At 41.7% G+C, this 27,028-nt stretch overlaps 1 protein-coding gene across 2 annotated transcripts in view; it reads right to left on the bottom strand.

Annotated features, from left to right (window-relative positions):
* Nucleotides 1-27,028, bottom strand: part of LOC126336662 (serine/threonine-protein kinase 26) — a 703,591-nt gene that overhangs the window by 586,605 nt on the left and 89,958 nt on the right. The window contains exon 1 of one of the 2 annotated variants that reach the window (XM_050000604.1): nt 17,569-17,762. The exons of the other annotated variant lie outside the window; for it this stretch is intronic. Within the exon in view, the coding sequence (XP_049856561.1) occupies nt 17,569-17,706 (138 nt within the window). The 5' untranslated portion in view covers nt 17,707-17,762. Of the gene's footprint in view, nt 1-17,568; nt 17,763-27,028 lie in introns of those variants that run through there. 2 annotated transcript variants of the gene reach the window in all.

Genomic DNA, 27,028 nt, shown 5'->3' on the forward strand with positions numbered 1-27,028 from the left:
TTACCTTAGCTGTTAACTTAATTTTCAGAGTAAAAGGAGAACTCCCAGTCGTAAAAACTGATAAAGCGGAACCACTGTCCGAGGCATAAATCTGTAACTGTTTATGATGATTTACCACTGTAACGACAAAGCAATTCACGTCGGAGCATGTTACCACACCATATAACGAGCAAATTCGCTGAAACCACCAGAAAGCCTCGAATGTGCGGCACTGATTAGCCTAGAATGACTTTCTATTGTTTCATATATTGGCGTCACTGGATTAACTGAAATTGGCCGAAAAGAATTCGTGCCACTGAGATTCTGATGAATCTGAAAAGAATATATATATATATATATATATATATATATATATATATATATATATATAAGGAAAAGGTTGAAATACTACGTTTTTCTGGCTTTTGGGTCAAAATCCGAGAGTTACTAGCTAATAATTACTCATATGACGTATTATACTGAAAACAAATCATAGGCTCCCCGACAGTAATGATGTAGAATGTTGGGCGAGTATCAAGTTGACTGCTTTGATAAGGCCGAACTACTTTGTAAAATTTTATCTAGAGGCCTATAAGAACAAATTGGCGGAGAAAAATTCTTCCCGATTTGTTTATTCTTCGTAGTTGAAATGTGATTTCACTTAAAAACGGAACGACCTGCGAGAGCTTCAGTAAATTAAACAAGTTAGGAGCTCACGGTACGCAAGATGGATGTATTCATTTGCATACTGCCGTTGGTAATAAGTTGGTACATTTGTCGTCTGTTCTCTAAGTAATGTGACGGTTTTCCGGAAATAATATTTGCGATGGGGGAGTTGCAGTGCTTTCAGTGACAAAAACCGATAATACTGTAGCTAACGATCTGATAGGTAAAAATGAGTAGATCATAATCTAATTCAGAGGCCGTTTTGAACTCGCGGAATAAACGTTAGGTAGATCACGTAGTCGAGTGTAGACTAGGAGGTTCTAACCCCGATAGGGACGCAGGAATTGGTAATTACATTCGGTACTATAGAAGTTTTGCACAACAGAAATATGACATCCACACGGAATTGTCGAATTTATTTTCTGTGTCTCTGTGTGTGGTATCATAATTTATAAGAAATCCACTGTGGAGGTCTGGGTGGGCAGAGTATTCGGGATGTATGAGGCGCATGATATTGTGAGCTTGTAACTCTTGCTTATCAGCTCCAAAATAAGGTGTATGTCTTCTACGAAGAAATTAAATCGTCTGCAGGAAGGTGTAAGTATAGGGTGTGTATTGCAGTGACTACACAGTATGTGGAGATGTTTACATTTCAGCACCGTCTGCCCATCTCTGCCGTCCCATCGTATCCCCAGATGTTGCTGTAGGTCGCTGTGTGTAAACAAACTGTACGCTACTTAATTAATTTCTTTTTATTTAAGGACTTGCTATCATTGAGCACTTCATTAGAAAGAACACTAATTAGTTTCCTATTTAAGCTTGATTTACCAGTAGATTCGAACAATTACTCCTCGATGATTGTCATACGAATATTCTGTTGATCTACAGACTGAAACAGAAACGAAATACTGACAGCTACGAAGAGAAAGGCCATTCATTTCAGTTCCCCTGCTCTTAACGTGTACTGTTTCTGTTGAGTTTCACACATTTGCTAACACCAGGCTGTTCCAACCGAGCTCCAGGCAGCCGGAGCGCTCACTGCGGCAGCTCGGAACCCGCGTGGAGGGGAAAAGCGAACTCACTGCCCCCTGGCCGCATGCAGCCTCAACTGACGCAATAATCCGTGTTCAGTGACAGGTATGACTAGCCGCGGAAGTCCTGTACTTCTATTGGAGGATACCTTTCTTTTCCTTGAGAGGGATGGTCGTCCGAAGTGTCTTGTATGTCACAAAGTATTTAATTCTGCGAAGAGATACAATATATAACGACAACACTACTGAATCTGCAATTCGAGCAAGCTACAGGGTCGCTCACATCCTTGCGACGACTGGCAAGTCGTGTTTGGTGGGACCGATCGTACAGTCGTGCACGGTAGCAGTTGCAGAATGTTTTTTTCCAAGGGAGGTGCACGCAATTGAAGGGGCTTGCCTCTCGAAGGAAACAATGTCTCGTCGAATCCTGGACATGGCAGCGGATTTAGAGACACAGCTCAGGAAAAAGGCGGAGAGCTTTGTTGCATTTTCGCCAGCGCTTCACGAAAGCACCGACATATCGGACTGTGCTCAGCTTGCAGTCTTTGTGCGTGGGGTCGACATGGAGGTGCAAGTAACTGAAGAACTCTTGGATGTGGTACCACTCGATTGCACCGCAACAGGACGTGACATTTTTGAAGCTGTTTCTGCATTAGTGGACAATATGAATTTGCCGTGGGAAAAGCTTCATTCTGTAGCGACTGACGGTGCACCACAAATGATCGGGCGTCACCAAGATTTTGCTTCTCGTCTGAAAAATAAATTCAGGGACGAATTCGGGAAAGACATTTTGACCCTTCATTGCTTTATTCACCAAGAGGCACTGTGTGCTGAAACAGTAGAGCAAGGTGGTGCAATGCAAGATGTCATGAAGTGCGTGAAATTTGTTCTGCGTCACGGTATGAATCATGGCCAATTCAAAGGACTCCTGAAAGATATGGAAGCGGAGTATGGGGATATACCTTACCACAGCACAGTCCGTTGGCTCAGTCGGGGAAAAGTTCTTGATGTTTTCTTTGCCATTCGTGAGGAAATATCCCTTTTTCTCGAAATGAAAGGGGAAGAAATGCGTTGTCTGAAAGATATAAAATGGATATCAGACTTTGCGTTCCTAGCTGACATAACTATGTGTCTGAATAATTTATTATCTGTAATTGCAGGGCAAAGGGCAGCTAATCGTTGACATGCACGACCAAATCAAAGCGTTCATGAAAAAGTTACGTTTATTTGAGAGCCAGATGAGTATTGGCCATTCAACGTTCTTCAATCGTCTTGTTTCTTTAAAACTACCTGAAGGTACTACTTTCGGCGATTACCAAGCAAAGTTAAAGCAGCTCATCACGTCGTTTTAAACACGATTCCGAGACCTCACTAGTTTGGAAATGGAACAAGGTACTCAGCACTCCTTTTTCACTTTCCTCCGATGACTTTACATCGCTTCAATAGGAGATTATTGATTTGCAAAATTCAACTTTGTTGAAAGAGAGGTACTACAACACGTTGGATTTGTCACGATTGTATCGTTGATTACAGCAAAAAACATATCCCAAGTTTCACAAGAATGCCGCTCAGATCATGTGCATGTTTGGATTTTTGTGAGCAGCTTTTCTCAGCAATCAAAAAAGTAAAAAGTAAGGAACGATCGTTTCTTCAGGATGCAACAATGAAGGCCACCCTCCGCATTAACGCTGCGAACACATTGACGACTGATAATTCCGATCTTGTAATGAAAAGAAAATGTCAAGCTAAATTTAGTATGCAATTTCTTGTAAAACAGTTGTTTCTTATTTATTTCCTGAACATCGTATTTCCTTGTGTAGCATGTCACCACGTCTTAGCAGCTAATAGTATGAGGTTGTAGATCTTGTAAGACGCAGCTGGCACATCAGAATCGCTTGCCTTGCCGCCTGCCTCAGCCAGCCGTGCCACGTGCCGGCCCACTTGAATGGTCACAGCGAGCGACACGGCTCCCTGGAGCAGGGAGCGCTCCGCTCACAACGGAACCGAGCTGGAACAGCCTGGCTAACACCTTTCGTATACTCCTGAACAGCTAGCCAGCTCAAGAAACTCATCGGCTGTGCAAATGTTTTCCTTCCTGCTGCGAGAATGATTGGGACTTGGCAACATTGTAGATTACGTCTGGCTGTCCTGTGACAGTCGAGATACTTCCTGGAGTAACACACAATTAGCCTGCTACATTCATTCGATATTGTCTTCGTATTTAAATAAAATATTGTGTATTGTTTTCATTTATGGTGTGTCGCCTAACTACTAAATACATTTTTTTAGTCCATAAAGGTCTTTCCACGCAGAAACAACAACAAATTTCGTCGTCATTGCGAATTATCTCTCTCAGATATCACTAGCACTATAAGGGAACGGTGAACGTTGCAGTAGGTCGCTAGGTCAGTGGAAAACAATGTCACACTGCGCATGTATCTATGCTGCGAGACTGCACGACCACAGGCCTACTCTGTTGATTTATTGAACACTTTCTGACATTTCTTTGCTAATCTGAAGACGATGGAAAACATCCAATTTGTATCAAAACTAAATTCGAAAGTTCATGCGGAACTACGAAGCAGAAAGTCAGCAAGCAATGAAACTTCGGTCAGACATTACGTTAGCTTCATTTTCTTATGACTTTGTAAGGAAGAATTCAGATTCAGCTGACTAGTTTGAGATTTACATTCGGCGATGATACAAGTATTTTTTCCCTCTATCCGTCCAATATTTAACGGATAGGAAGTCGTTACTGATGATATCGCTTCGGTGTCCTGATACAAGGACGATAAATAATCCGAAACATAGGGTAAAGCAAAGCGAGCCAAAAACGTTTAACTCCTTTTTCAAATATTCCTTTACAGAGGAGGATCAAGCAGTACTGTATCAGTCGCAAATATGAGTTATGTAGAAATTAATTTCGTTATAGATGGGCACCAATGTGACGTCATTCAAACCGCTGAAGGTGCTCGACAAGAGCACGTACTAGTCGGCGTGGCATGGTTGTACCCTAGAAAAAATGTTGCAAAATCTCTTCATCTCTCATCCCAGCAGTGTTACTCCCAGCACAGTCAAAACCCGAGGATGCGCAGGCAGGTCTTCTGAGTGCCATCTGATCACCGATGACCGTGACAAATGAATCCTTAATACTGCAGCCGCTCAGTATGCACACAATCTACTCTGGTGCCACTGAGTACAGTCCCTTAGCGTGTTGCATTTTTTTCCAGCAGTGTATTATGAATGCTTTAGTAAGTAACATGTGGTAATTAACAATGGATAATCTACGGTGCACTACAAATAAGTCACGACGAATTATTAATTATATTGGAGCTATTCAATGTCATTCATCTTCGTTTAACATGTGTACGACTAGATGCTTGAGTCAGCATCCCAATTATATGCATTAATGTTTACGATTACTGCAGCAATAAAAATTTGCGTACAGCTCTCTAGCCACATCCAGACAATAATGCGACCAAAGAAAAGAATAAAATCGAATCATATAAAACAAACACGGGGGACACTTTCGCACCAGCGATTTAGCATCACCTTTGACTAGTATTATAGTTATTGTAACAAAGATAAATTAATCACGTACAAACTACATAAATTTACCTCGAAATATGGTGGACACTATACTATATCACTGAAATCCACTTTCAGAACCTTAGAATATGTTTTGAGACGCAGTATTTCTTGATTTCCAAGAAGTATTTGAAACAGTACCACACCAACGTTATTAAGGAGTTTATGTCATATAGGGTACTAAACGAAATTTGTGACTGGGCTGAGGGTTTCTTGGTAGGCAGGATTCAGTACGTTATCTGGGATAGTGAGCCATCGACATATGCATTTGGGCCTGCTGGTTTAGTGGTAAGGCACGTGCCCGAAAACTGAAATGTCACAGGGTCGAATCTGAGTCGGACCGCGGAATATTTCAGCGTGCTTTTAACCTGGGTTTCACCTTTCAACGATGTGAACACTCGCTAGGAACGACACATAGTTCGGAATTGATTTAAACTGCAGGTATCCTTACCCCGGTAAGATTACTGGTGTAGGTCAGGGACACCCAAGTCGCAGAAGTGCCGTCCAATTGAAAGACCTTTACCTGGCCGTCGAGTCGCATGGAATTATTATTATTATTATTATTATCAATGACATATAGGTAAGTAATTTTGAAGTGCCCCCAGAGTGTGTTTTGGTACCCTCGCTTTTCAAATTGTATATTAATGACCGGCCGCAATATTAGTAGTGGCCTCAGACTTAACCCCAGTCCAGCTACACACATTTACATTTCATGAGACTTCCTAGATAACGTAAGGTGAATTCCCGGGTGACATCTTTCAAAAAGCCAAGGGTTTGTTTCCTACCCCATCCACCGTCCAGTACGAGTTTGTGCTCAGTCTCCAGTGACGACGTCATCGAAAGAATATTAAAACCCAGTCTTGTTTCTTTTTTGTTTGGCTCTCCAGAATGTTCCTTTAGTTAACTGATGAATACTCGTCGTTCTGTGAGAACCTATCTGTCAAATATTTTTTCCCCAGAGAATCGTGCATTTGGGAAGATATCGTATCTTATTTATCAGTGGATACTTTGATACGGTGTCGAATACCTTTCAGAAATAAAGATCTATGGAATCTGACTGTTGGCCTGCGTCCGCTCTTTTCCAATATATCGTGAGTTGTAAGTTTAGAAAGCACTCAGTTCATAAAAGATGTTTTCTGAATGCCTCGGTCTAATTAGTAACAAAGACAGAAAAGCACACTCACATACATAGGTACCATCAAAATGCTATAACGGTTTTTTGAAACTAGAAAGGAAAACTTGATCTTACTAAATTTGTCGATTTTCGTCTGTGTATTAATCTCCTATGGTGGTGAAATGAGAGGTATTTAGTCACTTTTTGTGAGCATAAGTGTCCGAGAAAGTATTTTTATAATATTGTAAATGTTGGACTTGCAGTTCAACGACGTACCGTGAAGACGATAGAGGGTTTCCTGCTTTCGCGATTTTATCTGTCAATCATCGTCAGAAGGGAGCGAAAGGTTTTGTGCTGCAAATAGCCAACTACTTATCACCAGTGTCGCACTTAATCATGATTAATCATCTCGATTATTCATCTTGACTTACAACGAGGAGACAGTCTTCCATTAATACCACGCAGACATGTAGAGACTCTCCTCCCAATAATGTATTTTTATTATATAATTTATCTCTGTTTGTATGCGCTGCACTGCGTATGAGCAATGGCGTCGTTTAATATGCGGGACTTTCGATTTCTTCAATAGGATCAAGTAAAAGACTAAAGCTTGGAAAATTCGCAACTGCCACTTCAACTGGAGAAAAATCTTACAAAAAGGAAAAAGTCTGACACTTGTACCTAATGCTTCGCTGGACGACAAAAACTTTCCTCTTTCACAACCTTCGAATATGTTTGCATCACTGTACCCTAGATTCACAATTAGAAGTAATTTTCAAGTGACACTCATACTCTCAAAGTGTACGCGGGTCAGGTACAATCCAGAATGCAGTCTATGACAAACTGAAAGCAGATACAAGTCGACTGGTGAAATGACACTAAGCAGCTGTCAGATAAACTACAATGACTAAAGTAGTAAATTATTTAAGTTTCTGTGAGCGGTGTCCGAACGAGAATAGGAAATAGTGGGGCGAAAGAGAAGAGGTGGGAATGAATGTCTCTTTGAACTTGACTTTCATATGGCAGGTAAAAGAGATGTGTCTGCTGAGGCAGGAGACGGAATTTACGGTCAGACGGCTGAGTGACAGGCAAAATGCAGATTCCGTAGTTCACCAATGGCCTCTTAACGACTCCCTCCCCGCAAAGCCGATTTAAATTCCATGCGTCAGTCAGTCGGCAACTTGTCAGCGCTGCTGACACAGCCCCCCCCCCCCCCCCCCCAAATTGCTTCAGCTTGTGCTCTGGCAGTTCCTTCGGCGCACTACATTTCCTATACTGGAAGCATCATATTGCTTCTCTCTTCTGGCAGATACCATCGTTATCTCTAACAGGAGTTTAGTGGACGTTGAAAGGTGAGTCAAAAAGGACTTTACAACTTTGGAATGATACAGAAATTTATTGACATAACTGACGGAATAGGTAGATGTGTCATTTGTAGCAAACTACCTCGAGTTTCATTCAGGTAGTGCATCAGTACCCTATTTCGCCACCAAGGGCGCCAGCGTAGTGTACAGTTAAAATGGCAACTTTCACATATACGGAGCGTGCTCGCTTTGTCGTTTCGGATTCAAGAACTTTCTAATTCCACAGATCGACGAAGATGACCGAGATGGAATGGTTTACGACCAGCAAGTCGGAGGAAGTTCGAGGTTTCCTCGATAATCGCTTCCCAGGTCGATGGATGTCCGTATGGGGCCAATTACATGGCCGCCTCGCTCCCCCGAGTTGACACCACTGGATTTCTTTCTCTGGGATTTCATTAAAGACAGTGCGTTCCTCCCCAACCAAACAATTTAGCCATCCTTAAAAATCGAATATACGCTGCCGTTGCACAAGTTACACGCTATGTGCTGCAATGAGTATGGGAAAAAACTGATTACCGTTGCGTTGTTCATCACAAATGGTAGTCACATCGAAACAAAATGCATTTGACACTCTAATGTGAAACTTGAGGCTGTCTGCTAAAAAATGACACACATCTACCGATACTGCAAATTATCTCCATAAATTTCTACATCATTCCAAAGTTGTAAAGTATATGTTAATAACTTCCGAAGCACAAACTCTGACAACAACCAACGTGTTTACATAGGAAAACAGAGGTTATGGTCAATGACTTTACATTTAAGATCTTACACACCAGCGGAAGAATGCTCCTACCGGAGCACAAAAAATGTTTCTGTTTATTTAAAAGACTGAAAAGTGGGGTAGCGGTTGCCTCATTTTACCTTCCTCAGCATCTTTCACAAAAATTTTGGCATTCCAACATATTTATGCTTTTTTTAAACATGAAACTAACCTCAAATCTCCCACAAGCTCCTCTAACTTAAACACACCTACTAATCCGTTGATGTAAATTTTCACACCCACCCCTCCCAGTTGCCCATTCTCACTCACTCTTTCAGCCCAACTCATTGTCATTATCTGTTTGTGTCTCTCTGATATTGACTCCTGTGTCACAGACAAAGCCCCCTTCGTTCTGTCCTACTCCTACAGTCCTCAGGGTCAATCTCCCTCTTGCTGCTATCTCATTCCTTCCTTATTACTGCTGCTGTTTCTTCGCTCTGTCACTATCTATCTCTTCCTCATTGTCACTGTCATATACTTTGTCTTTCATTACTACTGCCTTTCACGTACTTTCTCTTTCTCTCTCTTTACCCCCCCCCCCACCCACCCTTCTATCCCCTTCCCCTCAGACAGGATTTTACGCGCAAAAAAATTTGCATGTGCTTCGGTACTACTACATGAGGTACCCAGATAACAAGAGTAGACGGTTTACAGCATATTTCTCCGTGATATGTCACGATATAAAGTACATTTTTGCCTCACACCAGATTTTACAAGTTGAGTAAATTTGATCTTCTATATCTCGGAAACGGATTAAGATATGAAGAAAATTTTCAAGGTTGTTCGAGATCAGGATCTTAGGAATACGCCGTGAAAATTAATGCCATTTTCTGTGCATAACCGTCTCGGAATCCGTGGCTGGGTTTTGGTACCCAAATACCAAGTTTTTATGAGTTTCTCGATAAGTTAAAAATTTTTGAAAAGGAGGAGTTGGTTCTTCTAGATAAATACCTACTAGAGAACACAACGTTAAAATCTGAGCAATCTACTACGGATATTTATTACTCAGATTTCGCCTCATAGCGGATTTTACGTATACAAGTACGCTAACTTTAAACCTATGCCTTGGAAACGCATAATGGTACCACGAAAATTTTCAGGACTTTTTCAGGTCGGGATCTTAGGAATATGGTACAAAAATTCCAGCCATTTGCTGTGCATAACAGTCTTGGAATCCTTAGCCAGCTTTTGGTTCTCTGATGAGGGTTATTCTATTAACAATGTTCTGTGTGTCCATCAGCAGCAGTACGAATAACATCTAAACGATAGCTAAATTCGCCATAAGCTTTACACACTGTATCTGCTTTTACAGAAGTTATGGCAGCTGTTATTCTGTTTTTCACTTCTCCTATGTCACGAGATAAAGGGCAGACGAACACACTTTTCTTCCAGACGAACACACTTTTCTTCACACAAACCCACAAGAAAAATCCGCATGGTGTCATGTTTGGCGATCTTGGAGGCCAAGAATGCAGGGTAGAGTCTGTGATTACAGCGCTATCTGCTAGCTGCCTTCCTAACTATTTCGAAACTTCTGTATAAAATTCTTACAGCTTTCACAATAAAAATACAGTTTGTTGCAATTTTATATCGAACTTAAGTTTTCGATACACTTAATTCTGAAATCGGGGCCTCCTCCGACGAAAAGCCTGTAAATTTCACTACAGTTGGATGCGACATTGCATTTGGTGTGTATATCGTCACAATTTTACAGTGAATTTGTCAAATTTAGATGTTTTGCGCACAAGAATAGTACTATCCCGTGTACTTCAACTGCGTAGTACGTATCTAGTTATCGCGCCATTTCACTCCCACACTATGATGCATCTGTTATCCGAATCACAGCAGAACTGTCTCTGTACGAAGCCCGGAATATGGGTTGCACACTCTTCTGCCAATGCGACAATCTTGTTGCACGACACTATTGTAGTGAGACGAAATTTGTCACCTACGTTCTGAAGTCCCTATGTACCCGAACTGCAGCATACTGAGACAAATAATTCATTTGCAATTACCTCACAGTCGACACGGTAACAGTTACCAAAGAAAAATATAGGAGAGGGAACAACAATGACGTGACACATTTTTCACTTGCAACACAACTTTTTTAACAGACATTACGTACATTCGAGCCATTAAGTTGTCATATCAATACAGTCTTATCACTGAAAAAGAGCCTCCATTTGTGTTACTGATAACCCCAATGAAAAAGTGGTTATGATTTTACTTTATAGATACAAGATGCAAACCTTATGTGCCGTTATGGATCCGCAAGTCGTAGAGTGTTTATGAGATGAGTAGGTAATTTCGTAACAAGGATTTTCTTTACGCAGGGTTCCATTGTCCCGATGAAATGTTCACGTGGAAGTACTTAAATTTCTTATTTTTTATGCCATTGTCCAGTTTTGACCTTCCGGTCATTCTCATTGAAACCTTAAGAGTGAAGTACTCTGTAAGTATACGGAGAAGTCACTTGAGGCAACTAGTCTATGTAATGACTTTTAAAACTTCACAGAAGAGAAACTGCAACATCAGGTGAACATATTCGACAAGTTGTTGCATCTGTTCTTCTGATGTTGCAATCTCTCGTCTAAACTCTTAGTTTTTTCATGAATTAGCACAGTTTGATGGCTTCTCCTTACATTTGCAGCCGGCTGTGCTGCTATAGATGGTTTCGCTTGAGAATGTCCTAATGTCTGAAGTGGACGGTCGCACAAACAAATAAAGAAATTTACAGCAAAGTTCGCGACATAGCATTACTAACCACATAATTTTTGAGGCAGCGAAACTAGTCCCCATAAATAAATTTTATCTAAGAAGGCTTTTAAACATCTTTCTTTCTGATGTTAAGAAATCTCTTCCAGAGATAACAATTGTATAATGTGTTTGTTTGCATGGTCATCTTCCGCAGCAGCTGTTATAATCAATTACTATTGGTTTTTTCTGTCTTGAGTTTACTGAAACTAATTAAAGAGCATTTTTTACACGACGTGCGATCCCTTTTATGTACAAAGAATCGTCTGTGTTCATTCTGAAAATATGGATACGTAATATGTTTGAACATTTTGATTTTATAGATTAAAAGCAGTATTCATTTATAAAGCTGGCATGCAATTCAGTCAAGGTGTTTCTGACTGTTGGTTACATATGCTACAAACCAGTACCTTTTCCTTCGTTGTTGGCGGCGGTCGAGATCGAATGAAACTTAGGGCACATTCACTCTTGACGATTTTTCATTATTTATAAAACCCCTTTTTCTTACGCTGCATTGGTGTTATTTCCAATTCAGCTCAATCTCTAAAACTTTTCAACCCCTCCTACACTCTCTGCTGTAAGACATCTTCACTAGTTACAACACTCAAACCTATACTTACATCCACGCACCCACCAACGCACGTTTAAAGCTAAACGCCTTTTGTGTAGAATTCTGTTCTTTTAATTACAGTAAACTCAAGACGGAAAACCAAACAATAATTGAGGGTATTTGAATCGAGTTTCTTAAAATTAACCAAGTCTGATGGTGGAAAGAATCATAGCTACAAACTGTTTTTAGTTCGAAACGTTCAGGACAAAAACTGCTCCTCGGCACACGTATGGGTTGGGTTGATTTGGGGGAAGAGGATGACGAGACGCAGGATTGAACCGTCGTCCTTCCGAATGAGAGTCCAGTGTGCTAACCACTACGCCACCTCGCTCGGTCACAGATAAGAGAGGATGACGATATTGTTGTGCTTGTGACAACAACGCTTCAAATTGATTAGATTTGTTGTAACTGGACCCCTTTTTAATTTGATGTTATTTAGGACATTAGCTGTGAACTCTGTAATGTTTTACTTTTGGATGGGAGTCAGTGTCTTCCCTTTATTTCGAACAACTAGGTGCTGAAGGATTTTCATATTGGCAGAAATTTTTGCAATTCAGTCAACAATGTAGGTCCCTACCCCCATGCATATATTTTCTTTATTTATACTTTGTATTCTAGATAATATAACGGAGGTACTTGGATAATGCCCACCGGCTTCCGTTGGCGATAGCGAAATAAAGTCTGACTTCTTTACATGTAAAAAAAATCCGGAGCCTAAATTCTTCACTGCAGATTAATATCACACTGACAGCATTGGAATCCTGGGTGTAATAAAGGGATTCTTATTTAGTTGATACTGTTTCTTATCATACATCGCCAGGGCTTCTTTTTTTTTCATTTTGCAATCTAACTTCACCTACCTCAGTCACGAAACCTGTTGTGATTAATACAATGGTTCCCTCAACTCTCTGCATTTCACTGTTGTTAATGAATCAACATTTAATAGTAAACGTAATAAGTTACGGGTTGTCATTTTATTTCCTCGACACTACACACAAGTTGTGGACAAAAATATGGACACATTTCAAACACAAGACATTACCATGCCTAATATGGTGTAGGAAACCGTACCGTTGGCGCACTAAACAGTTTACGGTCTTCTTGAAATACATGAATACATGTCCTGTACGGTTTTCACGGGATTCTTCTTACACAACTCTCACTGCAAAATTGTGACAAGTTCAGGTAACAACTGTGGAGGACTATAGCGATCAAGCGCACTTCTCTCCAAAGCATACCACAATGGCTCATTAATGGCTCTGAGCAATATGGGACTTAACTTCTGAGGTCATCAGTCCCCTAGAATTCAGAACCACTTAAACTTAACTAACCCAGGGACATCACACACATCCATGCCCGAGGCCGGATTCGAACCTACGACCGCAGCCGTCGGGCGGTTCCAGACTGTAGCGCCCAGAACCGCTTGGCCACCCCGGCCGGCTGCCTCATTAATACTGAGATCTGGCGACTGTGGTGGCCAGCGGAGATACGAACACTCATTCTTGAGCTGTTCGAACTGGGTCGTCTTGGAACACATCACCACTGTGGAACAAACAATGTACCATGGGACGGGCTGGATCAGCCAAAGGATCATATAATCTTTGGCAGCACGGCGACTTTCCAGAGTGATCATGGGGCCAATGAAATAACCGCGATATGGCTGCCCAAATAATCACCAAACCCCCAGTATGTTTCACTGTTCGGACGTAAACTTGGCCAAAAGTCGGAAACAGTATGAAGCAAGAGTCATCCGACCAAGTGATTTTCTTCCATAGTCCAGGTTTCTGTCTTCGGCACCACGTGTACCTGTTATGCACATTCGCATCACTGATTAGCTGTTCAGGAATTCCAGGTAGCCCTGCAATTCCCTGCTTTTGGGGTTGCCGCCGTGTTGTTTGGTGCTGAGAGGGTTCGTGAGTGCGACATTTAGATCTGCACTGACTTTTGGAGCTATCGTCCTCTTATTTTTCGTCACAATCCTATTCAGTGACCGTCCGTCACTCTCAGTGAACACTTAATTTCGGCCGGCCGCTGTGACCGAGCTGTTCTAGGAGGAGGTTCGAATCCTGCCTCGGGCATGGATGTGTGTGATGTCCTTAGGTTAGTTAAGTTTAAGTAGAGGAGGATATAAGTTGAACATCAACAAAAGCAAAACGAGTATATTAGAATGTAGTCGAATTAAATCGGGTGATGCAGAGGGAATTAGATTAGGAAATGAGACACTTAAAGTAGTAAATGAGTTTTTCTATTTGGGGAGCAAAATAACTGATGATGGTCGAAGTAGAGAGGATATCAAATGCAGACTGGCAATGGCAAGGAAAGCGTTTCTGAAGAAGAGAAATTTGTTAGCATTTAGTATAGATTTAAGTATCAGGAAGTCGCTTTTGAAAGCATTTGTATGGAGTGTAGCCATGTATGGAAGTGAAACGTGGACGATGAATAGTTTAGACAAGAAGAGAATAGAAGCTTTCCAAATGTGGTGCTACAGAAGAAAACTGAAGATTAGATGGGTAGATCACATAACTAATGAGGAGGTATTGAACAGAATTGGAGAGAAGAGAAATTTGTGGCACAGCTTGACTAGATGAAGGGATCGGTTGGTAGGGCATATTCTGAGGCATCAAGGGATCACCAATTTAGTATTGGAAGTCAGCGTGGAGGGTAAAAATCGTAGAGGGGGACCAAGAGATGAATACACTAAACAGATTCAGAAGGATATAGGTTCCAGTAGGTACTGGGAGATGAAGAAGCTTGCACAGAATAGAGTAACATGGAGAACTGCATCAAACCAGTCTCTGGACTGAAGACCACAACAATAACAACAACTAGTCTAGGGGACTGATGACCTCAGGTGTTAAGTCCCACAATGCTTAGAGCCATTTGAACCATTTTTGAACTTAATTTCGTCCGCGTTGTGACTTAGGGGATGATGTTTTTTCTGCTCCTGTATGCGGTATAAATCTTCAATATAGTGTCTCTCAAAACATCAAACACTTTGGTTACCTTGGGTACAGAAGCACTCACCATAGGAGAGCCAACAAACTGCCCAAGTTCTAATTTACGTAGCTGCGACATAATGCATTCACAACACAGAACACTGTTCTCACCACGACTGAGACTTGCAACGTATTGAAGGCATTGCACAGGTGCCCTTGGTAGTCATCAAGTACAACAGCGCAACCAGCCGACTTGGCTTGCAACTGCTTTCGTACTGAAGTACGCACTTTTCGCGGTATTTTTATACTTCTGTTCAACTCTTTGAAGTGGATACATAAGTACAGACCAACGTGTGAAACAAACTGTTACTAGTACGTGATTAAATCGAAATGTATGCCTCGCGCGTTGTGTTTCAAATGCTAGCAGCATACTGCACCTTCGAAATTCGCGATCCATGTCACTGGCAGATGAACGCCTTGTGCTGTCAAATGTACCACAAGGCGAGCTTAAATGTATGCCTTCTGTTTAAAAAAAAAAGTAGCCAGCGTTAACTTAGCTGTACGTGAACCACCGAAAGAGATCATGGACATAATTAACAGAAATGTACAAGGCAAGATGGCGCTTTTAATGAAACACAGCAGCACAGTCCTATTTGGTACCCATCATCTGCCGCGTGCGCTTTTTGGAGAACAGGATACAGAACTTGTAGTGTATTTTCTGAGCGTGTCATAGTCAAATTTTGATCTCCTGGAAACATACTTTTATGTGTGCAAGAGCTTTTCCTTCATTTTTATTGTTAGCAGCACTTTAACTATATCACCACTACACTATGTAACTGGAACATGCAGGAAAAAAAATCACGAAGGGTTAACTCAAGCGTTTCTTACACTTTCCACGATAACGCCAATTTATACTGCAACGTGCTTGATTTAGCTTTGTCAATGACTATTTGTATTTCCTGCTGCGTTCGCCTTCTTTCTATTTCTACCATTTGTTTTTCTTTTCACTCAACAATCTTCCATCTTCGTATCTCCTATGTTAATCGTGTAAAATGACAGCTATTTGACTATCAAGATGAATATCTGTTTTCATGCAATTTCCGGTTCTATCGTTTACTGTCTACGTTTTGAATGGGCGGACGAAATCGTCGCCTTCTCACGCAGGTCCTTCGCCCAACTGATATTGTTGTTACCCTTTATTTCACTGATAAACACGTGATTTCTCTGCACAACGGTACACTGCGTCCATGAGTTCTTCAAGTGAAGATACGAGTTTTTCAATTTTTACACGATTCTATATACGGCAAGATTTCCTATAATATGCCCGCATTGGCGGCTGACTAAAACACACGCTGACAACGAAATAACGCTGTTCTATTTGGAGTTAGTTACAATGCTGACAAAAAGATATAAAGGGAAAACAGTTTACCGTTGTTTGATAATTTTTACTTTTGGATCGTCTGATTACCACTGAATGAAACACAATTTTTGTACAATACGCGTTTCGACTTTATTCTTTGCAAGGCATCTTCAGTGGTCTGCTATATGTCCATATTTTTTATTATATTATTTAGTTTACATTTGGGACGAAGTATATATAGTAATAAACAATTCTGGCAGTATGTTTTTCTTTGATGTAGTAATAATACAATACAAAAGCAAACTGCCAGAACAGTCTATAAACAACCTATATACACGTCGCCCCAAATGGAAACTAAAGATTATAAACAAAAATACGTACGTATTCCAAGTCACTGAAGATGCTTTGCAAAGAATATAGGCGAAACGCGTACGGCACAAAAATTGTGTTTCACTCAGTTGTAATTAGACGATCCACAAGAAAAAAATTATCAGCGTATATTAACATTATACGCCACTGGGGACGACAGAACAACAAGAGCTGAAGATGGAAAGAGAGTTTGTTCATAGACTATATTTCAATGAAAGTGATACATGACGGTTTTACAAACACTACTGTCAAGTCTTCGCATACGTAGTAATAGAAATTTCATAAGTTGAGTGTTTCCACCGCACGTGAAATTCGGAAAAACGAAAGTTGTGAATTTTAAGCGCGTCCAAACGTTATCAGTTTAAGGCGAACTGAAATCATATATCCCATCTGTGGAACGTAAGTCTAAAGTGTAAATAAGTGCACCGAAAACTAATTAAACTTTATGAAGCATATCTGTGTAACACAGATGGTACAAATATGGTTTGTGGTAGTCAGCTGTTGGCTTATGATGATGATCTACGTTGCAACCCAACTCGCAACGTAATAAATGAAACAAGACTTTTATAGAAGCTTTCTTTTAGTTTGCAACTACCGCCGTTCTGACTCATTTCACCGCTCTTAGCTGCTATTTTTTTCCATTTATTTGCTATCTCAGACTTCTTCGGCATGACTCACGACGTTTTGGTGTTACGGCGTGTAATCACAAATCTGTTCCCTTGACAGCACGCAAATGTAAAGAACATTATTCTGCTCGGCGTCATTTCGAATTTTGACATTTTTTTTCACTTCAATCTAGAAGGCGTGATGATCACCCATTGGGCACTCTTGCAAAACAGCAAACTTTTCCTACAGATAAGCTAACGATTGTGAAATCTACCGATAACGTGCGCAGACAGTCAACATCTGGCTCTACAATGTCCTCCACTGTGTGCTTGACAAACCAAGTTCTACGACTTTTAAGTAAAGGTGTTGATGGCTGCTGGTAGCACTGCTTATCACACCCACCCACCCACACACACACACACACACACCTTGTGGCCGTGGCCGCTTGGCGGCGCCGTCATATACTTCAGGGCTCGAGGGTCTGCCTTCCTGGAAGACAGAGTGGGAGCAGAGCTGGCGGGCGCGGAGAACGAAGTGGCGGACCGCACAGCTTCATCGACGCCCATGGCTTCTGGTCGCGTTGCGCGGCACGGCTGCTGGTTCGCTGAACGAGGGCTAGGCCCGACTGGGTGACGCACTCTCCTCCCGCTGCGGCGCTCTGCTTATCTTATCTGTCGCTCCCATCCGCAAATCGAGAAGCCACAGCTTTGAACGGCACGCTCCATATCGCTCTGCGCAATACCCTCTATATTTCCTTTGTACAGAGCGTTCTCCTGATTGAAAAATAGCTCACAAAAAACCGAAACTATGACAATGAATGAATGAATAGTTGACTGAAGAGGGACTGTACGTACGAAGTGCACGTCATGATGCACGTAATGTAAACATGACAAAGAAAAAGCCCAGGCCACTGGAGACAGTTGCACAGGTTACCCCGAGTTGTCAACACTACATGTAGCAGTAGTTCACATAAATCCACCTGATGATGGAGTTTTAAACCTAAGCAGGCAAAGATTTAAGTCAACCAGAAAATCACCAGTCCATCAGCCTTTTACCTACCATGGCCGAAGTCTTCGAAGGTGTGTCACAGCAGCGTCCAAAATTCCTTCTCACCACTCATGATGTCATATGGCCAGACCAGCTTGTCTTCCATCTGTCTCTCTCTTCCGAGCTTCAACTGCTGCTGTTCTCAGAAAACATCGCCTAAAACCTCAACCGTGCCAACAATACAGCATCGGTGTATAGTATGTGTGTTATCGATAGCTACGATGCCACAGTGCTGGTACAAGTTCTTAGGTTGGCACTACGACACCGATGTCAGCGCCCTCTAGCCGGCGCTGTGCAGCTCTCCGAGCGCCGCTCCAGATTCAGCCCATTTGTTCTCGAGTTGACGACCAACCAACATTGTTCCCTTTTCATAGGGAGGGGAGGGGGGGGGGGGGGGGCGAGCCACTACAGATTTTGCATGTGCTAGCTTTGATACATCCGGCTTCGCTCCTACATGCTCATCTTTAACGAACGTTACGTATATGACATTGACTGATATTCTTTATTAGATGTACCTTTACGTTAAAATCAGTACCGAGATTGTTCAAACAAATTTCGGGCTTGCAGCCGGTCGTCGTTCAATACTTCGCACGATATTTCAACTGGGCACCTGCCAGTCATCTTCAGGTGAGCCCGAAATTTGTTTGAACAGTCAATTCGACGCGAAAATTCACAGTACCGAGATTGTTAACTCACCTACTCATACTCGCGTCCTACTTTCGGCCTACCGTTCAGTTTTCAGGAGCAGACCCACGCGCCGCCTGCCAGGCGGGATACAAAAGTATATATACATCTCCACGTTTTCCCGGACTACCTAGTCAAAGTTATCTTCAGCTTCCTAATGGACCGTCGCTTTTTTGGAACCTCACCTGCTCCTACTCGCGTTCTCCTTTCGGCCTATCCTTCAGTTTTCACGAGCAGACCCACGCGCAGACTGAGGGGCAGCAATCTACCATCAAGGCTTTGCAGCAACGAATTCCGTAAGGCTCACCGCTGTCCTCCACAATCTTTACAATTTACGTCAACGATTTACCGGTGCTCTTCAAGTTGGTGCTTGCGCAATTCGCTCACAATACAGCCCTGCTGCTCACAAGTAATCGACGAGTTACCACCGTCAACAAAATGCAGCACCATCTCAACCTCCTGGCAAACTGGACGGCCGACCACTTCATTCAACTCTATGTCGAAAAAGCGTGGGCAATAATGTTTACACGTCGCAGACCTCACCTTAGGGACAGGCTAGTGTTGAGCGGAACAGAAACCACCTGGGCAAACCGCGTCAAGTATCTCGGTGTGCATTTCGACAGCAAGTTTCTCTTCAAACTCCACCTGACTGAGAGGAGAAAGAAAATCCTTAGACTGATCCACCAAATCTTTCCCCTCTTGGCCAGCAAGCATATGAAAGGGTGTACAAAACTCCGCCTCTACAAAGGCATGTTCTTCCGACCATGTTGGATGGGTGCTCCACCTGGGGGACGGCGTGTGTATCCAACATCAAACTAGTTGTGGTTATACAAAAATCGACATCGTCGGCTCATAGTTTGGGTACCCAGGTGGGGCAGGGTCCTTGACTAATAACAGGGACCCGACGTGCCGACTGTCTAATAGTTTATCAACTCTCACACACGCAAACTTTTGGTCGAAGTGGATACACTGAGGCCTTCGACAAGACATTTGGGCTACACATGGGTAGTCGCCCCTTCACAATTGCACCGTATCTGGGTACCTCGAATCATCCCCTAGGCGCCACGATAAAAGATTGAAGAAAGTCAAATGAAATCAATCAACCGGCCGGTGTGGCCGTGCGGTTCTAGGCGCTTCAGTCTGGAACCGCGTGACCGCTACGGTCGCAGGTTCGAGTCCTGGCTTGGGTATGGATGTGTGTGATGTACTTAGGTTAGTTAGGTTTAAGTAGTTCTACGTTCTAGGGGACTGATGACCACAGATGGTAAGTCCAATAGTGCTCAGAGCCATTTTTGAAACCAATCCACACCACACATCGCTTCAACCCCACGCCAGAAGGGCTCACGAACCTCTGAGAGCCCACAGACCTTATTATGCTTAAATAAAGAGTGATTGCCAATGTACGTGTCACCCAGGAAATCCAGATATCAAGGCCATAGCACTTTAGCACACAACACGACCCCCCCCCCCAAAAAAAAGTAGAAATCTCTAAAATGTGTAGTGAACATAAAATAAATTGTAACGAAGTATAGTAAACTCATTGTTTCACTCGATATCAATAACGGTCAAGGAAAAGCCTAACCTAAAACATTCGCCTTTAATCTTACAAGACAAAAAAATACTATTAAAATGTACGTTTTGCTCAAGTGCCGACAGTGAGCAGAAACTCGCGATGTTTTGGAATGCGCAAGCTCGACAGAAAACCGATGAAATAAATGGAAATACTAGTCTGAATAAGGGAGGTAAGTTTGCAGCGAGCGACATACCTATACTATTTCTTAAAAATGTGTTTAAAAATGTTGCGTGTGGCACGAACTTGGAAAGCCTGGAGGTCTGAGTGGTCAGAGAACGTGTAAGGTAAACTCGGAGACGGCACAGGTGAAACACTGTTGTAAAAAAACGGGCTTTTTCTATACGTACTAATAATATTTCTGTCATTGTCACGGCACTACAAAGCCGTCTCTCTTCAACCAAAGCGATACTTTGAACGAAGATTGCCAAGAGAACGACCATCAAAGTGGCTGACTAAACCTTATAGGCGATTGACGAAACGATCAGAAAAACACACTCATCATTATGACGATTTCTATATGTAGCTTCCAGAAACTTCATAGTAGTACAACTAACATATTTGCGATTACATGTGGCACATTTCTGCGTCGTAGGTGTACAGAAACTCATCTCACACTACCATTTTCATCAATAGTAAGATTAGGGCTAAAGGCCCGTCAAGTACGAAGCCAAGGCGGATCACAAGCGCAACGAGAATAGAGAGATAAACAGACGTGTCCTTTTTCAAAAGGACCGCTCCAGCATTCATCTTACCGTATTTTTCGGACTATAATACGCTACGGATTATAGGACTCACCTTAATTTTTAAAAATTTTTTTAAAAAATGACATTTTTACCTTTTTATTATTAGACTGCAAAACAAGACGAAGAAAAAATTCTTCGTTTATAAAATCGAACTGACCTTTAAAATCTCTAGAAATCTTCGTCTGAAGTTTTTTCTTTCTCCTTCTTCCTCTTTCTCTTCCTCATTATCGTTCTCCTCTTGATGTGGAAGATGGTCTTCACTGCCATCGAGAGCGTTACTCAGACCCCATTTCTTGAAAGATTTAACAATGGTGTCTTAACTTACTCTAGACCGACTGTCTTATCTACTGACCCACTGGTTTGATTGTAAGTCGTTTTAAGGCTCCCTTCGGCGTGAATTAATGTTAGGTTTCATCCACCATCCATTGTTCCATACCTCTCTCATACACACTTTAAACGGTCTAATTATCGAGACATGAAGAGGTTGCAATTGCGAAGTGAGTCCTCCCGAAATAACAGCAACCTCTGTATTTTTCTGTCTCAATTTATCTTTCACATAATTTTTCAAATGACTTTTAAACTTATCTAGCACAAGAAGAGAACTCTTCCTCAATAAAACACCTTTCCTTCTCTCCCACAAACTGTTAAACCATAATTTCATACCAGCCTCGTCCATTCCATCCTTGTCATGTACGTGAACACCACCACCTGGCGGTATTTCAGAAGGTTTTGGTATTGTTCTGGGCTTGAAAATGATCATTGGATTTAGTACTTTCAGCGCAACACGAAAGGACAATAGTGTAGTGCATTTTTTCAGGTCCATTTCTTTATAGTTACAGTTCTAGCACCTTTCATGGCAGCAATTCTGTTACTCAACACATCAAATGTCAGAGGATTTTCGTCCTTATTCACTATTTGGGTTAGTTCCACACTGGTTTTCTTTCGATGTTGAATAATAAAGCGATGAAAAGATAATATTTTCTCTTCGTACTCGTGCGACATTTTCTGAGATATTTTCGGTTTGGTTCATAAATCTGCAGCACCAACCAGCTCCACCCTTACGGTCTGTTAAGTTCCACTGGGACACTAGCTTTCAATGTCCTTGAATCTATTTCAATGTCATCTTCTTAGTATTGGCCACTTTGCATTCAGTATTCTACTTGCACATTGGTTTACCTCAGATTTTTTTTTTTTTTTTTTTGAAGTTGTTCTTTACCAGCCCGCTAATCACGAGTGTTTTTTTCTGCTGGTGGAGGGCCGAAATTCCGCTCAGCTGCTCTGTTTCCATGTTCTTCTGCATATGTTATTACTTCAATTTATAACCCGCATCATATGAATACCTTTTATTTTTCCATTACAAAAATAGCTATTTACAAACATATTGCACTGATACCGATAACACGAATCACTTTCAATTCAAGCTATCTGGCACCGTAGACTGCAATGGCGCATCACAGGCTACACAGTGTTCTCGGTCTGCGATGGCGGGGCGGGAGCGAAAAATTGTCAGCTAGCTTGTGGATACCCGCAACTCATGTTCGTCGCCTCGGTTCACTGCTGCTGCGAGCTGAATCCTATGTTGCCAGATAGAGATAGGTTTCCCGTGGCATCGAATTTATGGCCATTTTTTGGACTGGTGGGAATTTTAAATCGAACACAGGACTTCTTTATATTAATTTCGAGTCTAAGAGGCACCTGAATTTTGGAGGCTATTATTCGAAGTCCGTAAAATACGACTATCGATTGATGCAAACCAATGGAAAGCCCAGACCTAGATGTCCGGGACGGTACTGGAGACTAGGGGGTCCAGAATGTATGTTCTGTGCCATGACAAGCGTGTCACCTCGCTTGGTTAACAATACACGCAGAGATGTGTTTTACGCCGCGCTGGAAATTATTTTCCCAATAACACTGCATATACAGGCAACTGGTTGGCTGGTTGTCCCCTTTGTGACAAAGCGGCACATTTCTCACATGCATCAGCGCTTAGTACCATTAAAATTATGTTGGTCTAACTGTGAATTAAAGAACACGACACAGGATTTATTCATCAACAACGATATTGGGAGAGGTGAAGAATAATATATAACCTCAATGCGGTGCTTGTTTGCGCACCGTGTAATGTATCGGGTCTAGCCAGCTGGCTGAATGCCATTGTCTTCTGGGAGTATTCCGATTCGCAGAAGTACATTCATAGTAGTAACATTTACTAATTCTACATGTACATGTACTTCTATACTCCGCAAGCGGACTTTTGGTGAGTGGCGGAGGGTAGTTTGTGCGCCAGTGTCACTTCCTCACTTTCCCGTTCGACTACCGTATGATTCGCGGGTAGAACCGTTACTGATAAGCCTCTGTATGGGTTCGTATCTCTCTAATTTTATCTTCGAGGTCTTTTGTGAGACATACGTAGGAGGAAGCAATATATTCGTTGACTCTACTAGGAACGTATGCTCTGTGAACTTTAACAGTAGACCACATCGTGATGCAGAACGCCTCTCTTGCAGCGTCTGTCACTGGAGTTGGCTGAGCATCTCCACCACGCTATCGCGCTTGCTAAATGAACCAATGACGAAACGTGCTTCTCTTCTTTGGATCTTATCTATTTCCCCTATCAATCCTATCTGGTACGCAGCCAAGTCTGACGAGCAATATTCAAGTAGTGGTTCAACGCGTGTTTTATAAGCTACTTACTTTGTTGATGGACTGCATTTTCTGGGGTTTCTTCCTATGAATCTCAGTCTTACCAATGATTAACAGAGGCACTGACTGATTTTGAGAGTGTAACAAGTATGCACGCACCTGACATCCTGGATCGTAAGGTGATCCAGTTTCATCTATACTGCAGGACCACACTGCATGCATGAACAGTCATGAAAAGCTGTCTCACCAGTTTCTCCGATATTCACTTCTACTTGGGCCCAAAGGACAAAGCATACGTCTATTGCTCTGCATTGCTCAATTGTTATCTAGGGTTACCAACACAATTTCCTAACTACATCATGCAAGCACCAGCAGTACTTCGTAACCGGATGTGTATTGGCAGTTTTATCTGATCCTCAAGCCACAGAATGTGCCTAATGAAAATAACGAGAAAGGCGAAGTATTGTAACAGATCATAATTATGTGTGCGGTACATTTAGCATCTTTTCTTTACTTTGTGATTCTAGTTATCCATTAATTACAAACTTTTCCGCGCGGATTGGTCGCACGGTTCGAGACTCTATGTCGCGGATTGGGCGGCCTCTCTCGTCGGCGGCTCGAGTCCTCCCTCAGGCGTGTGTGTGTGTGTGTGTGTGTGTGTGTGTGTGTGTGTGTGTGTGTGTGTGTGTGTGGTGTTCTTAGCATAAGTTATTTAAGTAGTGTGTAAGTCTAGGGACCGATGACCTCAGCAGTTTGGTCCCTTAGGAATTCACACACATTTGAACATTTCTGAACAAACTTTGCAACTTAAAAAAAAAAAAAAAAACACTTACGTAGCTAGCCTATATATGAAAATTTTGTGAAAAACATTAATAATTAATATGATCCTTCACATTAATCAAAATTTCATAACATAAAGTACGTACATAAACTTTCCACAGAAAATACATGCTGTTGATACTTGGTAAAAAAAAGTCAGCCCTAAGAGACTGGTGGTTTTTCAACGAATTTGATTTTCAAGGACATTTTTCTCAAAACTTTACGCCTATGATTTGGGCCCTTATGGTTCTCAATGCCTGAATTTTACTTGGTCGTTCCACTTCAAATCGCTCCTTACCATACTTCTAGATATTTTATGAAAGTAACGGCAACCAGTGATTGTTCTACAATCTTGTTATCATGCATTAAAAGGTCTTTCTGTACATTTATTCGTAATACGTTTTATTAATAACTAATATAATGGCTAACATTTTCATCTTAGGAGAAAGCGATCTTACGTAATTTGTTAAAATATAAAATTTCCTCTTTATAGTTACGCTAGAGCTACAAATGAATGTTAGTCAAGATAATCCGACTGGAGACACAAACATTTTATTTTGCTGTCGACAAGTTGCGTGATGTAACGACGGCCTTTTTATATTTTACGTTTGATTACGATTTTATCATCAATCGTGTAGAACTAGTCTTACTTTCATTGTGCTGTTAAAACTAAAATTTTGTCACTTAACTCGCCTCTTATACAAGTGAAAGGTGCTGCATGGTATGGTTATTAATGGTACATCCTGTTTTTGTTCAACCTATATCTAATCCGAGCATGATATGACAAACTAGTCAAGTCATCATATTTTAATTTTTATATATGGAGGCGATCTAGGGAATTAAAACATTTTTGGAGAAAGATTTTTTTACATTTTTATAAATTCAAGAACTAGTAAATGAGGTAAACGTTCTTAGCACACGTCCGATACTTTGAAGTGACAAATTTTACAAGTAAAATTAGTATTACTTAATGTTCGTCATAACTTTGTGAGTTTTGACTAAGAAAATCTCTCTTTTCTGCAAGAAACCTTCTGGACTGCTTGTTAATGTACTTTTCTAGGAACAACAGATAGTACAGTTGACGAATGGGAGCGAGTTCATAATTGGAGACACACTGAGGCCATTTTATTCTAGATCTTGAGTTCTGAAATTTAGTATTCATGTTAAAATACTCTGAATTGTAATTGGACTCAAAATTATGTAAATGCAGTAATGGTGATATTTGTGAAGGTTCAGTGCAATGTTGAAAGAGAAACAAGATACGTATTTAAAAGTGGTAACCCCAAACAGCGTTGTGAGGTTCCCTCTACAGTTAGAACATAACTTCATTATTGAAAATCAATTATAAAGATAAATCTGCACGATGTAGGTTGGTTTGTTGGTTGCAATAATAAGTATACCGAGTGCAGGACGTGGACTAAAACCCGGAGCCATTCCATCAGCGGGCAATGCTCTAACCGACTGATGAGTTACTCAAGCACGAGTCACGACCCGCTCTCGCAGCTTCAGCTCCTGCAAACCTCCCCATTCCACTTTCTACACTTCAAGGAAGATCAGTTGCATACTCTTTTGAACTGGCATCCTTGGAAGAAGTGATATTGCGCAGAAATGGCTTAGTCACAACGTAGGAAGGAACGAATATTAGGCCACAAGGGCCCGTCGACGATGATGTCATTGGAGACGGAGCACAAACGCGGTTCAAATGGCTCCGAGCACTATGCGACTTAACGTCTGAGGTCATCAGTCGCCTAGATCTTAGAACTAATTAAACCTAACTAACCTAAGGACATCACACACATCCATGTCCGAGACAGGATTCGAACCTGCGAACGTAGCGGTCGCTCGGCTCCAGACTGTAGCACCTAGAACCGCACGGCCACTCTGGCCGGCCACAAACGCGGACTGAGTAGGAAAATCGGCCATTGCGTTTCACGGGAACCATCCCTGGCATTCGTCTTACTTGATTTCGGGAAATCACGGGTAATCTAAATCTGAATCTGAATGACCGAACGAGCATTTGAACCGCTCTCCGAGCGAATGCGAGTCCAGTGTCCTACCACTGCGCCACCTCGCTCGGTCACAACCTTTCCAGAACGAATCCTTCAATCTACAACGGAATGTGTGCTATTTTGAAACTTCGCGACACATTAAAACTGTGTGCCGGACCGAAAATAGGACCCGGAACCTTGCCACTTTTAACGTATGAGGAACCCACTGTCATAACTCAAGCCGTGAGACTGGTTGCTGCGTAGGTTACTCAGTAAGTGAACTGGCAGAGAAACGGTTAAGTTCCGTGGCTGAGTCCCGGTCCGAAGTTTCGAAATTCTGCTGCAAAGTGAAACATTTATTTTGATAACTAATATTGTGTTAATTGGTGAG

Source organism: Schistocerca gregaria, chromosome 2 (genome assembly GCF_023897955.1).
Source record: "Schistocerca gregaria isolate iqSchGreg1 chromosome 2, iqSchGreg1.2, whole genome shotgun sequence".
NCBI classification, from domain to species: domain Eukaryota; kingdom Metazoa; phylum Arthropoda; class Insecta; order Orthoptera; family Acrididae; genus Schistocerca; species Schistocerca gregaria.